Source organism: Heloderma suspectum, chromosome 1 (genome assembly GCF_057233095.1).
Source record: "Heloderma suspectum isolate Gila_16-S chromosome 1, 16-S_ref, whole genome shotgun sequence".
Taxonomy (NCBI): domain Eukaryota; kingdom Metazoa; phylum Chordata; class Lepidosauria; order Squamata; family Helodermatidae; genus Heloderma; species Heloderma suspectum.
Genome location: NC_139458.1, coordinates 138,052,353 through 138,073,667, shown reverse-complemented (window position 1 = coordinate 138,073,667; position 21,315 = coordinate 138,052,353). Strand labels below are relative to the sequence as shown.

The 21,315-nt window shown below is 46.0% G+C and overlaps 2 protein-coding genes across 3 annotated transcripts in view; one reads left to right on the top strand and one right to left on the bottom strand.

The window, feature by feature from the left end:
• ZDHHC5 (zDHHC palmitoyltransferase 5) overlaps window positions 1-5,717 on the top strand; it is an 84,438-nt gene extending 78,721 nt beyond the window's left edge. For both annotated transcript variants that reach the window (XM_084860031.1, XM_084860022.1), the window contains exons 11-12: window positions 371-1,260; window positions 2,225-5,717. In XM_084860031.1, the coding sequence (XP_084716157.1) occupies window positions 371-1,260; window positions 2,225-2,390 (1,056 nt within the window). In that variant the 3' untranslated portion in view covers window positions 2,391-5,717. The remainder of the gene's footprint in view (window positions 1-370; window positions 1,261-2,224) is intronic.
• A 1,586-nt stretch (window positions 5,718-7,303) lies between these two features.
• Window positions 7,304-21,005, bottom strand: MED19 (mediator complex subunit 19). Its single transcript, XM_084860058.1, has 5 exons — window positions 20,777-21,005; window positions 19,403-19,659; window positions 18,035-18,131; window positions 17,783-17,877; window positions 7,304-17,581 (listed from the first exon to the last, which is right to left on the bottom strand). Exons 1-5 carry the CDS (start codon window positions 20,979-20,981, stop codon window positions 17,513-17,515), a joined length of 723 nt encoding a protein of 240 aa, XP_084716184.1. The 5' UTR covers window positions 20,982-21,005; the 3' UTR covers window positions 7,304-17,512.
• Window positions 21,006-21,315: the final 310 nt, after the last annotated feature.

The following is a 21,315-nucleotide window of genomic DNA, read 5'->3' as shown; positions in this document are numbered from 1 at the left end:
TACATCTGTATCTTGCCCTTTCTCAGAGAAAAAGGGTGTCAGGATGACATAGATAGGGTTATTCTATTTCATCTTCAAAGGAACCCTGTGAGGTAGGTTAGGCTGAGGGTGTATGACTGGGTCATTGTTACCCAGTGGCCTTCACAGCTGGATTTGAACCCACGTCCAGGCCCAACACTTCATCTGTTACACCGCACTGACAATAAGTAAATAACTACATGGACTAGCTTGAACGATTGCATTTATAAACAAAGTTCCTTGCCTGTGGGGCACATTGAGGAAGCAAAGTCTGCGCCCAATATTTTTGAATAATTATGAATCGCCCAGGAGGCTTGCAAATGACTGTCATATCTGTCCCTCCCCACTGCAGCTAAGCCGAGGAGACAGCCTGAAGGAGCCAACTTCCATTGCTGAGAGCAGCCGAAACCCCAGTTACCGCTCTGAGCCAAGTCTGGAGCCGGAGAGTTTTCGTTCTCCCACTTTTGGCAAGAGTTTCCATTTTGATCCACTTTCAAGTGGCTCCCGCTCCTCCAGCCTCAAGTCTGCCCAAGGCACAGGCTTTGAATTGGGCCATCTTCAGTCAATCCGCTCTGAAGGCACCACATCCACATCTTACAAGAGCTTGGTGAACCAGACACGCAATGGGAGCTTGTCATATGACAGTCTTCTCACACCCTCTGATAGCCCTGACTTTGAGTCAGTGCAGGCAGGCCCAGAGCCAGATCCCCCCATGGGTTACACGTCTCCTTTCCTTTCAGCCCGTATTGCCCAACAGCGAGAGGCTGACCTGCACAGTCGTTTCCCAAGCTCTGGCTCTCCCAAGCACCAGCCACCCCGTGATTCTTCACCTGTCCGCTATGACAATCTTTCACGCCACATTGTGGCCTCCATGCAGGAGCGGGAGAAGCTGCTTCAGCAGTCACCCACACCACCGCCCCTGGCCAAAGAGGAGGATACGGGGCTGGGGGACTCAGGCATCCAATCCACACCAGGCTCCAGCAATGCTCCTCGTAGCAGCTCTTCCTCGGACGATTCAAAGCGCTCGCCCCTGGGCAAGAACCCACTCACCCGCCCAGTGGCACCTCGCTTTGGCAAACCAGAACCACCACATGCACTCAGAATGCGCTCACTGGGCTCACCAGACCAGCCTGCAGCCTCCCACTTGAGCAAATCCGTGTCTTACAGCAGCCAAAAACAGCCACCCCAGGCCATCGTCCCAGAGACTGAGGAGGTGGCCTTGCAGCCTTTACTGGCACCAAAGTAAGTACAAGTGGCACCTGCCTCATGTTTTAAGTGTTCCTTGACTTGGCAGAGGATGAGTCACATTCAACCCTGCCCCATTACTGCTCTGACCAAGGACCCCAAGATAATTTTGATTCCATTCAGCATCATCTGGAGGGATTGGCTGGGGGTGATCTACAAATAGTGCCTGCTCTCGTCTGCCCCTTCCTGCCCTCCCGTCTTCCTTCCTGCCCTCCAGTGTGTGAACCAAACCATTTCCTCACTCTTCAGTGTACAATGCAGTGCAAATCCCATAGTATCACATTCCTTTTCGTGATATGTGTTCATTTGAGCATCCTCACTTTCCTTGGGTGTGTGAGATAGTTGTTGGCTTCTGTACAAGATCCCTGGACCTTCTGTGCGATGCCTGCCTGATTTTGTACCTCATATATAAAAATAGTCTATATGACACTGCCCTTTCTTCTACCCACCTTCAGTATGTTCCTCTTCCCTGTCTTGTCTGTGTGCATGTGAGAGAAACTCGAGTCCACCATCAGGGGGGTGGGGTGGGACACAGGATGTAAGAAAACATCTGCCCTTCTGACGATGGTGGAAGCATGACCCCACCTGTCACTTTCCTGGTAAGCTTTATTCTTATGCAGTGCACCTCCTTCCTTTTATTCCTTCCATAGAATGCTGTGTTAGATATGTGTGGCATCCTTTCTTAATAGTTCTGGGTATGTAAAGATCCCATCCTCTGCTAGACAGGTGTGTGATTGGCTCCACCTTGCTGGTATTGTAAAGCGTTTATAGTGCCCTGCCAGTTCTCTGTGGATATTAACAATCCACGGTTCTGTTCCCTTCTTACTACCCCAGGCAATGCAAGTTGTATCCCAAGGTTTCCTTTCCTTACCCTGAGTGTGAGACGTCCTCCATTTCCATTTCCATTGCCATTGAATGAGTGGTCACTTCCTGATGCCCTTTTATCCTTCCTTTTTCCCAGAGACGAGGTGCAGATGAGACCCTCCTACAGCAAGTCCAATGGACAGCCCAAGAACCTGGGCTCAACCTCACCCACCCCCGGCCAGCCACCTCTCAGCAGCCCCACTCGTGGAGGAGTCAAGAAGGTCTCTGGAGTGGGTGGGACTACGTATGAAATTTCTGTATGAGGAGGTGATCACCCACTGTCAACTCCTCCTTGGCTGATCCCAAAATGTCCTGCCCCTGATGAGCAGGAGACAGGAACTTGCTCAGCAGATGGTTACCCCATCACATGCATGGACCTTTTTTTTTACAAATCCAATTTTTGGGAGGGTGGGAGAGAGCAGAGGGGACAATGACCTTTTAAAACTAAACTGTCTGGGATTGGGAGAGTCCCTAAACACTACAGCAGGATCCAGCCTTGCTCACCTCCACAGCCTGCACTCTTCCTCTCAACAGCCAAGAGACTGCAATGTGTAGCACACACTGCCGAGAGAGAAGGGGAGGGGCTTGCTATCAGCACCCCTCTGTGGGAGAAGGTGCAGGCTGCAGCCTGCCCCACTACCAACAGGACAGTCACTTGTGGACCTCGTGCAATCGCTCGCCTAGTGCAGTAGGAGTGGATCATTTTTAATTTTTTGTATTATTGTTACGGATTCTATTTTTTCCTCTTCTGAGTTACTGGGTGTGTGTATATATAAATATCTATAAATATATAAATATAACTATAAAAAGAAATTATATATCTACCCATATTGAGGGAGGGAGGCCCTGGCAGCCCCCATTAGCTGGGCCTGTGGAAACCGTGTGTTAAGTTCAGGGGCATTTAAGTTCAAGAGAGTCTGGAGGCATGTGGTTTACTTTGAGTGGGTTGAGCAGCCCCAAAGAAATGAAACCCCTGTAAAGCCACCACCCCAGGACAGGTGGGGCTGAGGAAATGCCAGGATGGCATTTGATCTGGCCTGATCATCCCAGGGCCTGTGGCCAGGCATGAGCTTGGCTTGTACCCAGCTCTGGATTATCCATTGCAGAGGCCACCACCTTTCGCATCCCTGCTCCCTTGGGCTATATTGTGCAGGGAGACTTTCCCCATGAGTAGATCCTTCTTTCCTGCGGGACTTGGAAGGTTTCAGAAAACTAGGGGAGTTTTTAGCTTCCAGACAGACATTGACTTCTTGAGAAAGTGACTTCCACTAAAAGCATGCCATCCCCTGCAAATCAGGCAGATCAGCATGCAGAATCCTAGTTGCATACCATTAGGGTCTGGGAAGGTGTTTGGGATTTTGAGTGGCAGGAGGAGGGTGGCAGTGGCATTGGGGCTGGGTCCCTTACGTGGAAATACTGTATTTAGTAAACCCCTTCCCCCAGGTGGTTTCCCCTGCTTTTTTACATTGCTTTTATGAATTGCTCCATGTTGATTTCTTGTGGTGTCACGGTTCTTTATTCACAAACTGGGCAAGAGAAAGAAGAGGAAAAAACAAACCAAAAAGCAATATTTTTCCATATGCCAAAAATGTCTCTCCACCCGTAAACGCCTATGAAAGTAAAAATCAGAGCAACCCAGGAATCCAGCCTCTAGTCGCTACTGACTCTTTCTCTATGGCAATATCTTAACTGTGGACTCCACTGAGCCACACTTTTATTTTTATTATGACTAGCCATTTTAAAATGAGGAATAAAAAATATAATGAGCCACTCCCTCCATGCTTGTGTAGTTTTTGTTTTGTAACTGGGGAAGGGGTTTTGTAACTGGTCATTGTCTTTCAGTAATGCTTGCTGTACCACCCACAATAATTCAGTGGGGCATCGCAAGCTTCTGACCCAAGGTAACTGAATGGCAAATCTTCTGCTGATGTAAAGGGTTTTCTCAGGTAAGTGAGGAGTGCTTATTCCTTCATCTACATTTCAAATCCTCAGCCAGAATACAAAGTGCAAGATATTCTTCAAAAATGCAACCAAATTAAGGGCCAAACTAGACATGACATTAATTGGGTGGAAGCAATGAACATTCACTTTTCTTTAATGTTAATCACCCCAGTGAGATGGGGGAGAAGCAGCATCAGGACTGTGGTGGACTAGGAAAGAGGAGTTTCACCCTTTCACACCTTGCGATGGTCCTGACAAAAAGTCCCCCCACCCCAGCTACTATTTGCATTGGGAGAGAAGTTCCATTAGGCATGTTGATGCAAATAACAGTTTCTGGGCAGGGGGATGTTGGGGCCATGGCAAGAAGGGAAAGGGTTAGACTTCCCTTCTCTGTCCACCACACTCCTGATCCTGCTGTGGCTATTTACATTTAGAAAAAAACATCCATTGCTTAGGTGCAGTTAATGTCATGTGTCGCTTGGCTTTTAATCTTGAACCTATGGAGATTCTTCAGTCACACAGCTGCTTTAAAGTGAGTATGCCTAATACAGAAAGAAGATGAAATCAGCTTCATTTTTCGATGTACAATTTCTGGTTAGAGCAAAATCAGCTTGAATACAAAAGATAGAGGCTTGGGTCATCAGAAATTGCTGCTATTGTATAACTGTGGACCTTGGTATTGTAATATTGACCCCATGTCTTTAAAGGGGGTAAGCAAGATGGTGGTGTGAGATGGAGTGATAAAGAGAATACCAATGGAATGTGTAACCTTGCTTCAGTAGTCTGGTGGATGGTTTCAAAGGCCATGTGGGGGAAGATACATTTTTTAGCTCCATGCTCTTCTGAATATGCATTTACAGTGCAATTGGCTAAGAAGAAAGCTGAAGATCAACAGTTCACTCCTGAACTAAGGCAAATATTTCCACCTTAACACCTTAAATATTTCCATCCATAACAGATCGGGTCATATTATTTTGCTTAGAGTAGGGAAAAGCAAACAGGACTGTTCTGTGCAACAGGACAGAAGGCTTGCTACTGTGAAAGCTGTGAAGTCTTAAGATCACTAGCAAATAAAGTAAAGAAGGGAGAATTCTTCTTCCCCTCAAACATGGCAGTTAGAATTAAAGCCTGCTTTCAGAATAGCATGAGATTAATATTTAGCACTTTTTTCCAGTCTAGGTTCTCTAATGTGCACTTCTCTCTGATGCTAGGGTTGTGGTCATGGTGGGGAGTTAACCTAAAACCACTACCATGATTGCAACTTACTAAATTTCATTATACAGTAAGTATAATGTGACTGTTGTTCCTGTGACTGTTCCAGGAATTCATTCCTAATCAGAAATGTTCTAATCTCAAAGCTGAATTTATTAATGAACTTTTTTGTGCTGATATTCTTTTTTCTTAAATGGAACATTCCTTTATTATGGTGTCGACATCCACAATGAAGGAACCTTTGTAGAAGTGCAATTGTATTGCTGTTTTTAACCATCTCTTTTCAGGGCTAAAAAGCCACACTATTGGTTTCATCTCAAAGGCATAAACTTTATTTTCTGCTCATCATCCTAACTTTGACCTTATACCCTGCTAGGATCTCAAAGTGGCTTACAATGTAAGAGTAAAAAAACACACAGCACAAATAAATATTAAAATGCCATTAAAACAATATACTCTTCAACTGCTATATTTTAAACTGCTTTCCACCAAAAGTAAGTGAAGACAACATTCCAACTGAGGTTTGTGAGTGGAGTTTTTGTGTAATTAGTGAATTATCCATTCACAGTGACAAATATGCAAGCTTTCATTATGTTTATTGCACACTGATGAAAATATTAGACATCAAGCATGTATAGCGTACTCTATAATTAATGACACCTGAATTTTTTCTTTAGAGGAGAACGAGAAAGCTTATAGCCATCAGGACTAGTAGCCATTGACAGCCTTATCCTCCATGAAGAATGGCTACAGTGGTAATGGGTTTAGGCCTTCTAGAGTGATTCAGTTTCCGTAGTTGTATCCATAGTGTGACCTTTGTGAGTTACATATATTTGTGTTTGAATGCACTTTTAAGCTCTTTGGTGATTAAGCATCCTGCCCCTGCTGAAGGCATCAAGAGTGCTAATTGCCCCAATTACAGTTCTGAGCCAGAGCCTTGATGTTACTTTGCCTCCAGGAGAAACATTTGAAACTAGCTTAGATCCAGTACCTGTTTATCACCTGGAAGAGCTGACTAAGGTTCTGGTAGTGCAGTCATGGAGAGTGAGCATCTGACAAGTGCTTTCATGAAAGCTGGCTATAATCCCACAGCAAGTAATCTACAAGAAAAGGGAGTTCCCTATCCAGACTAACAGGATTGTAGAAAGCTTTAAATCCCGCAGCCTATGGGTGGGAATCATCAGGCTGCTTTATAATAAAGGCTAATTCAAGTGATCATGGGAACCCTGTAAATGGCTTTTCATTAGCTGCTGTTCTTTCGTCTGTTTGCTAGAGGACAAGGCTGTCTATGTGCCCTTTCTGGACAGTGTGCCTTGCCATGGCATGCTTCCATACCACAATGCAGCAAATTCACATATAATGCAAATTGAAAGAGATGGTCTCTAAACTGATCCCTGCCTTTAATTGTGCAGGAATGCAATGATGAAGAATGCTTCACCTGTTGAATTTCTATTGAATACATAGAAGTTAGACACACAGCCTCTCTCAGATGAAAAAACACTGGTATTTCCTCCCAGATTAGAGTGGCCAGTGAGCTAGGGCTTTGGGGTGCTCGCGCTGACTTCCCTTATGTGTGCCATAGAATCCTTCTATAAGGATTCTTAATAAGGTTGGAAGGAGTCTACAAGACCATCAAGTCCAACCCCCTGCTCAATGCAGGAAGCCTAATTCCCAGGTGGTCTCCCATCCAAGTACTAACCAGGGCTGGCCCTGTTTAGCTTATGAGATCAGACGCATCCAGCCCTTTACCATGTCTTCCTTAAAATATATGGAACTATTTGCTCTGCTGGCAATCTAATTTGGGGCACGAATTAAGTAAGAATTAGGTCTTACTCTCTAAACCAAAACAGTTGTACGTTCTTCCCTCATTTTTTCTTGCCTCCCCTTCCCCATTCTCTCCATGTTTCCCCATGTGTCCTTTTAGATTTTAAGCCTCTTGGATATGGACCTGTCAAATCTACTCTTTGTAAAGTGCTATATAAAAAACAATTGTGCAGTACTGTGAGTGACTCAGTGGAGGGCCCTGCCTTGCTTGGACCTGGTGGCCTTTGAGCATTTCCTGGCCTTATGATCTGTCCAGCATTTCCTTTGTAGAACCTTCTTCCTTAAAGATGGCAATGTCCCTAAACAACCGATTACTTTGCTGAGCAGCTCTCCATCTAGGCCAGCCTTCTCCAACCTGGTGCCCTTCAGAGATCTTGGACTATAACTTCCATCATCCTCACCTAACAGCCAATGGATGGGGATGAGAGTAGTAGTCCAAGACACCTGGAGGGCATTAGGTTATGAAAAGCATGCTCCAGGCAGTTTCCTCTATATTTTACAATGCATTTCTTTTATGGCCCCTGCTGTACCTGTGCCATCTTTTGACACTGTCAACAGCATCCCTTTAATACCTTTCTATGAGCTAAATACACGCAGCTCCTTCCACTTCTCCGTATCTTCTGGGATTCATATGTCTCTCATAGTTCTTAATCTGCATTGTCATCAGACTGAATTGTGGTCCCTTGCTTTGAATATCTCTTGCCACTCATTTGCACAGAATAGTTTTAATATGTCTGGGCTAAATCCAGTTTTAAGCGAATGGATTCTTGCTCACGCAATGCAAGTTTCCTTTTCCCTGCAGCCCCCTAAATCTGCTCCAGAGACAAACCTATGGATAGTAATCGACCTGTTGATCATGAACCCACAGTTCCTGGTTTTGGCTGCAAGAAACAAATGGTAAGTGTTCCAGAACACGGCCACATTCCTACTGTTGTAACCGTGTTTTTCCTGAAGGCCAATGTGCAAAGAATATGGCTAGGGTTTAGGTAGGAGATATGAATCCAACTCCTACATCTGGTATAGCCTCATTTAGCAAGTCATTTTAGGCCTCGGTTCCTTATGTTTAAAAAGGGTGTATAATAGTGGCCTACCTCACAGGGCTGTTGTGAGGTCAAACACAAAGATTGTCAAGCACTTTACTCATCAAAGTGCTACAGACGTGATTAGTAGTGGTGTCTGCTAAATTACTTGGATAACACGTGTGGGCTGCATGGGGTTTCTGCGAGTCAATACAAGCCCTAATCTCTCAGCATCTGTAAACTATTTGGCACTGTTCATGATTCCTATTGCTTCTTTCCCAACCTATGAATGTGTGCCTAGTTAATAGTTCATCTGTATCGTATTAATTAATTAATTACATTTCTATAAAGTGCAATAGCTGAAGCTGGGTGGTTCACAAAGATTAAAACCATAAAATACAACATGATAAAATACAATATAAAAGTGTAAAACTATAATATAAAATAACCAAAATAAAACCTAGCAGCAGTGCAGAGTGTTAAAATACAGTAACAGGTTTAAAACAAAATGAAAGGCTAAAATGCCTGGCAAAATAAGGTCTTCACCTGGTGCTGAATAAAAGCACAACATAAGCACCAGGTGAGCCTCTCTGGGAAGCTCATTCCACAACCGAGGTTCCACAACAGAAAACGCCCTCTTAGTAGCCACCCACCTCACTTCCTTTGGTGAGGGCCCCTGGAGAAAGACCACTGAAGACAATCTTAGGGTCTGGGTAGGTATATATTGGAGTGGATGATCCTTCAGGTAACCTGGCCCCTAGCAGTTTAGGGCTTTGAATATTAATCCTAGCACTTTGAATCGTACCCGGAAATGCACTGGCAGCCAGTGCAGATGGAAAAGTACTGGTACAATATCACATTGGCCAACAAACTCACTGCTGTGTTTTGGACCAGCTGAAGTTTCTGAGCTGTTTTCAAAGGAAGCCCTATGTATAATGCATTGTGGTAAGCCAGACGAGAGGTTACCAGAGCATGGATAACTGGGGGTAGGCTATCTCTGTCCAGATAAGGATGTAGTTGGTATATCGGTCTAAGCTGATAAAAGGTGCTCTGTGCCACAGAGTCCACCTGTGCCTCTAATGACAGTGCTGGATTCAAGAGCACCCCCAAACTATGAACCTGATCTGTTAGGAGTGCAACCCCCTCTAGAACAAGTTGAACATCATTTAGCAGGGCAGACAAACCACCCACTAACAGTACCTCCGTCTTGTCTGGATTGAGTCTTGGTTTATTGCCCTGTTACTGTGCCCAGACATGATTCAGGACAGCCACTGCCTCACTTGTATTTGATGAAAAGGAGAGACAGAGCTGGGTGCTATCCACATATTGATGACCCCTCAGCCCACACCTCAGGATAACCTCCCCCAGCAATTTCAGAGAAACGTTGACCAGCATGGGAGATTAAAAAAGCCCTATGAAACCCTGTAGCATAGCTGCCAAGGCACAGAGCAATAATCCCCCAGCACCACCTTCTGGAACCAACCATCCAAGGAGGAGCAGAATCACTGCAGTGCAGTGCCTCCAACGCCCAGCCCAGATAGCCTATCCAGAACAATACCATGCTCAATGGTATGGAAAGCCACTGAGGGGGCCAAGAGAATCAACAGACAACTGAAAGATGTCTTGCTTACCCCTTAAAACCATTGTGACAGAAGCATAGGCAGGTAATGAAAACATGGTTGTTAGCATAGTATGGCTATGGCCATAAAGGAGTCTCCACCTTCCTATAGAAAGCCAAGAGTCTCCAACTTCCTATAGAAAGTCCATATGTTCTATGGACCAAGGCAAGTTCTTAGTTTGGGCACTTTTGCCAAAAATAGAAAACAGGTCTATGCTCATGATGTATCCATTTTGTTTGAAAATAATCCTAACTTTCTCTACCTTTCTCCGCAGTACCTATCTAAGGTTAGTTGTGGCTAAAATCTTAGAGAAAAGAATAGAATAGGATTTTGTTGTGATATAAGTCCTATTCCAGTCATTTATAAAGGGGCAGTTACAATTTTTGCTGAATTGCAATAATTCTTTCATACTATTTGAAGTTTTCAGTTCAGAGTGCTATTATTTGTCTCCATAGAAATGGGCATTATGATGGGTGAGTTATGTGGGGAGGGGGGGTATAAAATAATAGTTTCCCATAACATGAGGCCTAAGAACAACTTGCAGTCCTTTCCATAACTATCCCCCCTCCCGCCCCCGGCTTGGGAAATGGCAAATAATTTTTGTCATTAACTTCATGTCCCTCTCGTACGTTACGAGAAAGTATAAGGTCACCCAAAGGAGAGGTGGAAATTGCCTATATCGCTACATTTGCATTGATGGTCCTTGCCTGGATTCAAAGATCCATGGCAGAGTTGGCATTTAAGAGCCACCTGTAGTGAACCTGCCGTGCTCCACAGCCAGCTCATGTCTGATACTCTTTCAGTGGGAATGGCTATAAGAATGAAGCCTTCCACACATTGTGGTGCTACTGAGTTCAGGAAAAAGGGAGCGGGGGGCAACAGCAGTGACTGCATTCTTTCCAATCTGGGTGAATAGCAAATGAGGTTTAATGTAGGTAAGCTTAAAGCGATGCAAAACATCACATGTACACTGATGGGATCTGGACTGTGTACTGTTCAGCTTGTCCCATCTTAAAAAAGGCTCTAGAACAGGAAGAGGAACAGAATAGGGCAACCAAAATGACCAAGAGCATCTTCTCTAAAAGAAAGACTAACACTCTCGGGAACGTTTCCGTTTGTTTATCAGTTACGTGTCTATACCACCCAATAGCCAAAGCCAAACTGAAAACCATAAAAAAAACCTTCTTAATATCAAAATTCAAAAAGTGTAAAACAAAATAAACCTGAAGTTCAGTAGCAGTGCAAAGATACAAAAATGCAAGAACTCGGTTTTTGAAACTGAAGGACTAGAAAGCATGGGAAAATGAGGTCTTCACCAGGTGCCAAAAATACCAGTAATCATCAGGTGAGCCTCTCTGGGGGGTTCTACAACCAGGGCCTCAGCACTGAAAAGGCCCCTTATTAGCCACCTGCTTCATTTCATTCTGTGGAGGCAACTGGAAAAGGGCCTCTGAAGATGATTTTAGAGCCTGAGTGGATATATCTGAGAGGAGATGATCCTTCCCATAACCTGCACCCCAGCTGTTTCGGGCTTCAAAGGTTACTACTGCACCTTGAATTAGGTCAAGAAACAGACTAGAAGCCAGGGCAGATCAAATCACTTGAGTAATATAATCATATCAACAAGTCTCTGTTAACAAGCTCACTGCCATACTTTGGACCAGCGGTAGTTTCCCAGCAGTTTTCAAAGGTAGCCCCATGTATAGCACATTGCTGTAATCCAAATAAGAGGTTAGCAGGGCATGGATAACAGGAGCTAGGCTATCCAGATAGGCTGGTGCACTGACAACCACCCTAAGCTGATAAAAGGTGCACCGTGCATATAAAATTATGCATGGTATTCAAAAAGTGGAGCTTTACTCCTGTTCTGATAATACTAGAAATTAGGGTTACCAAATGTAATGGATGGTGAGTGGATTCAGGACAGATTAAATGAAGTCCTTCATACAATGTATAATTAAATGTATGGAATCCCGTGCTCCAAGAGGTGGTGGAAAAAACTATCTTCGAAAGCTCATGGAGCAGGCTTATCAATGGTGCTATACGGTCTCCATTATCAGAGGCAATGTTACAGGAACTACCAGTTGCTGATGGGCAACAGAAGGGAAAGGCTATTGCCATGATGCCCTTGTTGTGGGCTTCCTGGGCAAAGAGGATGCTCAACTGGAATGGTCCCTTAGTCTGATTCAGCAGGGCTCTTGCATTCTTACAAGATCAGGGTGCAAATCAAACTGGACTGAAGAAAGGGAATGGGCTGCAGAGAGACCGGCTGTGACTGTATAGCAGGGGTACAGAACCTCAGGACCAGAGGCCAAGTCTGGCCCTCCAGCGTTCCCCAGATGGCTACACACCCTTCTCTCAACCACTGATCCACTGGTGGTTTTCCCGACTTTTGAGCAGTCCCCCCCCCCCATTTTAAAACGTTGAAATGAATCTCCTGAGGCTCAGCTCCTGGCAGTAAGAGCTTTAAGCTACAATAGGCTGGTATTTTGGCCCTGCCCCTTTTGCCTTCAGCTCCGCCCACCATTGGAATGTGGCCCCCAAGAACTTCTCTGAAATGGAGTTCAGCTTGCAGGCCAAAAGAGGCTACCAGCCTTGTATAGAAAGAGAAGACAGGTGTTACAGGATGCAGACACAGAAAGGGTCACAGGATGGCTTGAAAACGGTGAAAAGGAAAACTACTTTCCAGCAATTTAACACCACACTGTAACATTCTTATAAAAATGTTAATCTATGCATAAAATTCAAGAGAATCTAGCTGTATCATAGGGACTAATACATCAAGTGTAGCATACATTGTAGTGAGCCAGAGCTTGCTTTGTCCGATGCGCAGAGTGTTCGCCTTCACTGGCAGATGCACATGTGCACAGACCCATAACAGCCAGAAGGCCCAGGAATGCAAGGGAAGGGTGCGACCTATTACTAGCCAAAGCGCAAATGAAAATGAGATCCAGGGTGTGACTCACTCCAGCCTGCTAATGAAATATGGCAACTATCAAGTCTTACAGAACGCCTTGTGAGTCTGCTTGCCACTTCGTAAGAGACTCTGAACATTACTGCCCTTCCGACCAAAAGGTTTTAAAGCCGGGCTCTGGTATGAAGCTACTGAGTTGGAATTCTTTTGCAGATCTGATGCTAACCCTAACTTGTACTAAATACTGTTGAGGAGTAGCGCTCTCATTACTAAAAGTAATGGTCTCTCTTCACTTGTTTCTGTACACCAGCTCGTTTGAGCAGTACTGCTTGGGAGCAGTCACACCCACACTGATGGAATCTTTTACTCTTTTGGCTGGGACAGTTTACATTATGCTCTGCATAGTAATGTGACACACCTGTCTCTTGCGTTGCTGGGCCTGCCGCCCTTCCTTCGTAATAACACCTTTTATCTGTGCATCTATGTTGCATGTATTCATTTACCTTTGAAATATACACGTCAACTGAGGGTAAGGTTTTGTGCCTCTTAAAGTGGGTTGTGGTCTCCGAAAGTTTCTGATACAACAACTGTGTTAAAGCATGTAGGGACACCTTAGTGCTTAACAGGAAAGTGGCCTTTGGGGTGGTTTGAGTTGTGCACCACCAGTGTAAAGCATCTCTCTGTCCAAAGAAACATTGCACATCTCCCTGGAGGCCCAGTTAATAAGAGGCCTGTCTGCCTACTGGCACCTTCAGATGTGGTAGGCACATTTTTCCTCCAGCTCAAAATTGGTTTCAGTGTAGTGCTTCGGGTAGAAGCTAACCCTGCTCCTGTTAACCTGTGTCTGAGTGAGGTGTGGCTTCCACCCCTCTCAACTGCGTCCAGTGTTGCAGCCTGTTTACTTTGTCCTAAGAGAATTTTATAGGAGCAAATGAGAGGATAGCCTAGTCCAGGGATGGGGAATATGTGGCCCACCAGATGTTGGACTGCAACTCCCATCATCCCATGCTGTTGGCTATGCTCCCTGGAGCTGATGGGAGTTGCAGCCCAACATCTGGATGGTCACATGCCTAATCGCAAACAGGATTTGTGTATGAAGCAGTTTTCCTCCTTTCCCTGAAAACAGCACCAGGGCTGCAGGAGAGGATAATGCTTCTCGTCTGGAAGGGGGGAAGTATTCCTTAGCTGCTCTTCAGGGTGTAGAGATCACCTATAATTAGGGGGGCATTTGGACCCACCTATCCTCTCTCAGTAGCAATGGCTTCAGTTTAGATGCATGAGAAAGGTGAGATAAAAATGATGGGAAGAGGAGCAGAGCTCTCGTTCTTCTCCTTTATTATATTAGGCAGATTTCAGCTTTTTATTTTGTTGACTATACGGGTTAGAGGAGTGAGTCAACTTTTATTATATCATCCACATTTACAGCCATGGCCCAGGTCATTATTCTGTTCCCTGTAGAAGGGGTAAGGTAAGAAGATAGAAATGGAATATATAGCTAATACTGCTCCCTAAGATCCATTGTGTTCAGCTGTTCAACAAATGTACTGCGAACCAATGAAATTGCAGTCAAATTGAAGGCCAACAGCTGCATTACACTGAAATTATACTAGATTTTATATCTAGAACTTAGTGGGTTTAGGGCGCAATCCTATGGACTGCACCTTCACTGCTCGGAAGCCCCTGAACTCTGTGGCTTCCAAGATTCTTATGCCCTGCCGGGCTGAAGCCAGCAGAGCGGGAGGAATGGCAGAGGTGATCTTTGCCTCCCTGCCCTCCTGTATTTTTGCTAGATGGACTTTTGAGCCTGTCTAGCAAGGATTCTTTCCATACTAGCTGCAAGGGGGAGGGGGTCTGCGGTCAGATCTCCAACTCCTCCTTCTGAGGTTGGAGTGCTGTCTCCAACCTCGGAGGGGTTTTCCATGCCATCCTATGGTCCCTGGGATGCTCGCCCAGGGACTATAGGATTACTCTCTTAGTTATCATTATATATTAGTCTAAACATGAGTCCTGCTTGCTAGACTTCTAGCTGCACACCTGGGGAAAGTAAGAAGAAGCATTGGGGTTGAAATGGCTTTTGAGATTCAATGTACTGTTTTATGCTACCAGTACTGAATCCAGAACACCAGCTCATCCCCACCACTCTAGAGCCCTAGTATTGTAGCAATCAACTCCTGTTGCCCTATAGCAGACTTCTCCAACCTGGTATCCTCCAGAAGTTTTGGACTTCAACTCCAATCGGCCCCAGCCACCATGGCCAATGGTCAGGAATACTGGAATGACTAGTCAAAAACATCTGGAAGGAAGCTGGTTGGGCTGCCCTCAGAAAAGCCACCTAGGTCTAGCAAGGGCCATGCACAAGTAACTGAATAAACAGAACAGGGGAAAGGTGCTAGTATCTCCAAGAATACCCTATAGTTAGGTACGTACCAGCCACACAACACAAATACATCTGAATGTAGGATTAAGTCTTGGATCTGCATTTAAAAACAAACACACATCAACAAGGGCAGCTATAATAACCAGACAGTAACAGTTTGGCAGAGGGATCATGCTCTTAGCTGGCAGCTCACCCCCACCCTGCTGCCCCCAGACCAGTTCCCTTTGCCAAATGCCTGTTTGTAGTAGCCATATTATGCCTCCAGCCTAGAATCAGGAACTATGGTTTGCAGTAGGTTTTCAATGGGGGTTTGGAGACTAACTATATTGATCATACCTGGAAATAATGAAGAAAATCAGTACAGCCAAAGGAAAGGGAAGAAGTGACCAAGCTCACAGCTAGCACCCAAGGGCTAGGCACTATCTGAAGTGGGTGACACTGTGCTCAAGCTACATGTTGCCACATCTTAGCTTTTGTAGAGGAAGCAGAAGATCTTGTGCTACATAGATGCACAAGTCTATCTGCTTTTGACAGATACAGCTAGTAGTCCAACACAGGGAGAAGCCTCTCCTGAAAGGATCCTTTCCAATGAACCTATCTCCATGCATCAGTAGAATTTTGCAGACAGAAGTAGTTATATTGCAAGATACAGACCAACCTATATTTCCACGATTGCTGTTTCTTACAACACACCACCCTTTTAAATAGCATGGTAGCTGCAATGGACTACAGAATGCACTGGGTTGGAGGATAAAAGGGAGCTAAAGTCCAAAGCCTGGAGGTGTGGGTGCAGAGCTTCGACAGCCTTGACACTTGCGAACTTGACACTACAAACACCTTTATTTCATGGAATCCATTCCTTTAGGATGAAGCAAACCCTCCTGTGCAAGCAAGGCAGGACACAAAAGGCTGACAATAGAGCAAGTCATTAGGAAGCAATTTAATAATGCCAGAGCATCTCCATTTTACTTTCCAAGTCCCATTTATCTACAACGCTATCAAAATAGAACCTTCAAGGGACAGGGCAGTCCCAGGGCAGGTTTCCCAACATCTTTTTCTTTGGTTAAAAACAGGCGAGATTTGCATTGAGGCCATAGCAGTGGGGGTGGGTAAGAGATAGACACCCATGTTTTACCTGCCTTTTTTTGCTTGGGACAGGCAATTTCTACTGCTTCCCACCACCGCTGCCCTAATGCTGAATTTTCCACCCCACTGAAAGACATAGGAGTTCTGATAAGAGATCTCTCATATCACATCTAATTTGGCCGTAAGAGGCACTCTGATCAAAGCACAGATCCAACCTCATTCTGATCCTTGTGTTAACTGTGGATGGAATTCTCCTTCCGGTAGACAAGAAGAGGCAACTATTTTAAAGCATGTTCCTCTTGTCACCCCATCAGGGTTTTTTTTTTTTTCCAGCTATTGCTGTAGATGGGGCCAGATTTGTCACTGCTTTGTTTAGTACCAAGATAGGCAGAAGCAGATAAGATAACCACCTGAAGATTTAACTAACCATTTTAGCCAGAATAATACATAACAACAGAACTACACTACAGAAGACATAAAGCGGATACATTGTTTCTATTTGTCCAGTTGAAGATCCTGGAAGAGGATTCCATATCTTCAGCTTAAGTCTGTTGCTGATTTCTCTCTCTGCTAGCAAAGATCAAATCTCATCACTTAAAAAAGCAACCTATAGAGAAGCCTTTACCTGATAAGTGAGTCCTTGAGGAAAAGAATCCTGTAAGAGTTCTGGCCTTAGATTCACAGCACACCACCTTGACTCTGACATGCTTCCACTGCTAATGGAACTTGGTCAATGTTTTTCACTTAGCTGTCCATCTGATATTAAAGCAAGTCTATCTACTGGCAAGGATAATAACTAGAAATGGAAATCCAGCTTTGTCTTGTTTCTACTCCCACCTTTTCTGCCTTTTCTCTTCTCCTGTTTAGAAAACAATTAGTCACACCAGCTCTTTCCAGGCGGACTAGTAACTCATCTACCAGCCTCAGGCTGTGCCCTACAACAGAAAACCGCTCTGGAGTCTCTACTCATCATCTATTAACTGCAGAGGAATACAGAGCTGCTTGCAAACCCATGACATGGGAAAAGAAGGCCCCAGAAGTCAGGATTCCTTCAAATCATTAGCATCTCCTCCAACAGAGATTTAATTAAAACGTGAGACAGACACATCCCAACTTAGTCAGGATCATTTTGTACAAAAGGAAAAAAGAAAAGCAGGACTCTCATATAAAGACACCAGCCTGCATTATGTCCCAGGCAAAGTCTGTGTTCCTACAGAGAGACCAATGGAGTCCCAGAAGTTCCACCCAGTAGTCACCGTCTACATGTTGCTCCATAAAGTGAAGAGGAAGTATGTGAGTCAGCAGTGGCTCCCTCAATCTTGCTTCTCCTTTTCTCAACAATTCTGTAGCACCTTCCTGGAGAGCCCTCTCCATCATACTTCTTGGTAGGACTTTATCGGAGGCTGCTACTGCTGCTGGCTTGAGAGCTGCCCACACCTGGGTGTTCAGGACTATGCCGGTTCTATAGAAAAACAAAACACACACATGAACTAGAATGGAAACTCAAAGATAATGAAAAAGGGCAATGAAGGCATTTTAGACAGGAGAAGAGACCTCAGATCTCATACCAAGTTCTGAGCAGGGATCCTAGCTTTACTCAGTTCTCCTATACCTGAAGCTACAAATACTGAGGTGGATGGTGGCAGCATTCTCCCCAACTTACCTTCTTTTTCTTTTTCTCCTTCTTCTTTCTTTTTCGTTCAGGATCATCCTCTTTCTTCTTCTTCTTCTTCTTGTGGTCAGAATCTGAAGGCGTTTCTGCCAAGAAGAGACACAGCAAATAAAGTAGGCACTCACTTTCAGTGGGGCGGGAGTTGTGGTAGCTTCGGCTGCTGGACTGTGGCATGCTATGTTGGCAGAGTGTGGCTGGTTGGATGGCAATGCAACCACAAAGCCTGAAAAGCAAGTGTCTTACCTGGAGGGACAGGATCCTGAGTACGACTCTGCTTGTGTTTGTGCTTGTTTTTTTTCTTAGGTGGCTGGATGTGCATTAAGCGGCACTGTTCTGGCAGCTGAGGCAGCACAAAAAGAAACAGAGGTGCATTAGTACATTGAACACCACATCTCCTGTGGCAGAGGATAACCACAGGTGCAATCACTCAAGGGGGGGGGTCTTAGGAGTCTGTATCTTTGCTGACCTAGTCCCACTGTTGTCCTCCATCATAATTTGCAAGGGAAAACGTCCTACTAGGTTCATTTATCTTAGTTCTTATGCACAGCTGTTCTCAATTCACTGAGTTTCATTCCCTGTCACCCACCCAACCTTCCAAATTCAACATGGCAGAGTTTAACCTATCAACACTGTTGTGGACTCAGGTTCTTCTACCCCCAGCACCCTCCATACCTGTTTCAGCAACACCTGGGCCAGGGAAGGACCCACAGCAGGCTTTGACAAATCCACTCACCATGCTGAGTTTGGTGCCACCCTATGGCAAGTGTGAAGAATAACACCATCCTTTCCTGCAGTCAGGGAAGTTTGGATGCTGCTGCTCAGAGATGATCGGGGTTCCTCCATGCAGCATTGCCTAAGTGGCCACTCTCCCATCAGACTTTCCCAATGGGAAAGGCCGAGTGGGTTGGGCAGTGCTAATCAGAGGTGCCTGAAGGGTAAAGTGTGCCCAGTTAGCACTCTGCCTGCTTGGAAGCGGCTTCAGTATACTGCAAGAGCCACTTTGTCCCTGCTTAGAATTCACTGTCATGGAAGGATGGGCAAAATCGGTTCCCTTGATAAGCTTGGACTAGGGGGTATTCCGGTATGGCGATGGGAAGAGATGATAACCTTGGCAGAGACCACTGTCCCAATACCATCTACCAGTTGGGGAAGTTACCCTTCAAAGAAGATGACTAGGGGGTTACTTTGGAGTTCAGATAAGTATTAACCACCCTCTTAATACCTGCTCTGCAACAGAGGCTAGGGAAGCCTGCAGTACTTCTCTCCATTACAGAAGGAGGCCTCTGTCATCCTCTGCCTGGGATATGTCCCTAACTTCAGCCCACTTACTACTGCCTAGTCCAGCAAGGGAAGTGGATCCCATGGTACTGAATTCAAAAGCTGATCCCACTATACACCATGATCCACACACACTCCAGTGTGAATTCACATTCCCTCTCAAAATCTGTGTCAGCTCTAAGTCTCACCATAGGTGTGTACAACATTCAGGCTTTCCAGCTCTGGCAAATCCTTTTCCATTCACATCATTATTGAGTCTTTTCCCCAATGGCAGTCCAGGCTTCCCTCTTCCATCCCATCTTTTGTCCACTTACATCCCAAACTCTAACTCACCGGGCCTGCGTGGAGACGAAAACCTGTCAGCATAGTACCGGTGATGGGGTTGAACGAACTCCCGCAGATTGGGGGCTTCTCAATTAGAGAACGCAGGCTGCTGTTGTCATGAGAGCCTGGCAAGTCAATCATCCCCGGCAGGTCTGGTAGAAAGTTGCTGAGCTTCTCCTTCACCTTTTTGCCGCAAAATTTGTTGTAAGCATGCTCCAGGTTGTAGTGGGTGATCAGGTTTGTGCTCCCTGTTAGTTCAGTGGTGCCTGACAAGGAACAAAAACACTGCAGTATGGGCTATGATTGGCGCATCTTAGCTAACAGCCCAGAAGCAGACCAAGTCTGGCAGCAAGCAAACCCTCCAGCTTGGCACAAATTGCTTCTGCAGCCAGCTCCTCTTTCTAGATAACAACACATGTTCTGCTTTCAATGACACCAGATAAAGATATGCCAGCAATACCATCTGCTTTCTGAAGATGAAGTAGCACTTCTCCTCATGATGCCTTCAGGTGAGGCATCTCGGGCATAAGTCAAGGCCCACGATAATCTATGTTTGCTCAGAACTGGCCCTCTGTATTCAACGGGGCTTACTTCCAGGTAAGTGTGCACAGGACCCTTCTCCCTTAAGATCGATCTCTACCTGAACACCTGCAAGCAGGCGGCTTATTCTCCAAGGCTGCAGATCTATGCACCCTTGCCAGCTACCCACGCTGAACTCAGCCGGGCTCGCTTCCGAGGACACATGCAACGGGCCGAGGTTGTGTACAGCTCGTAGGCCGGCTCCCTCCCCGACGGGGACCAGAACGGAACCGGGCCGAACCATCGCCCCACGAGATGCTACGGAAGGGGCGGGGCTGCGTGTTCGGGATCGCCGGACAGGGATCGGGGGCGGAGTGCGGGGAAGGGAGGGGAGCGGTGCGTCAAATCCCACCCCAACATTATGCTTCTAGGGCTGTACTCCTCAATACACTTACTCTGGAGTAGGCCCCATTAAACGCAACGCGGCTTACTTCAGAGTAAACACACAGGGGATCGCCCTGCGGCTTTCAACAATGAGCTTCGGCGACTTCCGGTTTGGCAGCGCCAAGCGCAGGCAGGCAACCTGAGCCCGCCTTCCTGATTCTTCACTGGTCCCTGCAGCTGCCCATCGACTCTCGTCACTACAGGCCACGCTTCCGCCAAATCGCGAGCTTCGACAGTTGCTGGGACGAAATTCTCACAGAGAGGGAGAAAGTGCCCATCAGGCGCAGCTGGACTGTCTCATTGGTCCATCGCCGGTAACGCCACTAATGCCGCCAAACGGCATTGGCCAAGGACCCAACGCCCGCCTCTAAACTCCGGTTGGCCAAAGAGTCCCGGAAGCCCGCCCCCGACAGCCACTACCTGGTAACTCCCGCATTAGGTAAAAAGGGCCGCCGGCAGCCGCCGCTTTGCGCGCCGCCTCCTCTCCGACGGGAGTCACCGCAGGCACGGGAGGCGGCCCAGTCCCGGGTCCTCCTGGTTTTCCAGGGCCAAAGCCTAGCGCAGCGGCTGTGGTAGGCGGAGGCGGGTCTGTCCCTCCGAAGAGAGCGGAAAAACTCTCCATCATCCCGGCGTGCTCCGCGCAATCTCCTCCCATTGGCTTCGCATCCTGGCGATCCCCTACGTTCGCCTTGCTTTCATTGGAGGACAGTGAACCTTCCTCTACATATGATTGGATAACTACCCTGGAAACTCGACTCTATTCCAGTTGGTTGGTTGTCTAGGTCGTGAGTGACGTGATTAAATAGCTCTGCTACGTCAATTAAACGCGCCGGGGACCAAAAATGTCTCTTGTTTGTGTTCTGGTTAGCCATTAGTGATTTTGGAGTCGGCCAATAACAGTACGAGGTGCCCCTGTAAGGTCCGCCTCTTCTCTGATTGACGTTTGTATCGGCCAGTGA

Bases quoted from the DNA above. Each gene is read 5' to 3' on its own strand.
- MED19 (XM_084860058.1), bottom strand. From the start codon at position 20,981: ATGATGGAGAGTTTTTCCGCTCTCTTCGGAGGGACAGACCCGCCTCCG. The intron at 19,660-20,776 runs GTAGTGGCTGTC...GTTCCTTGTCAG, and splicing joins CCTAATGCGGGAGTTACCAG to GCACCACTGAACTAACAGGG. The intron at 18,132-19,402 runs GTGAGTTAGAGT...GTGCTGCCTCAG, and splicing joins TTCGTCTCCACGCAGGCCCG to CTGCCAGAACAGTGCCGCTT.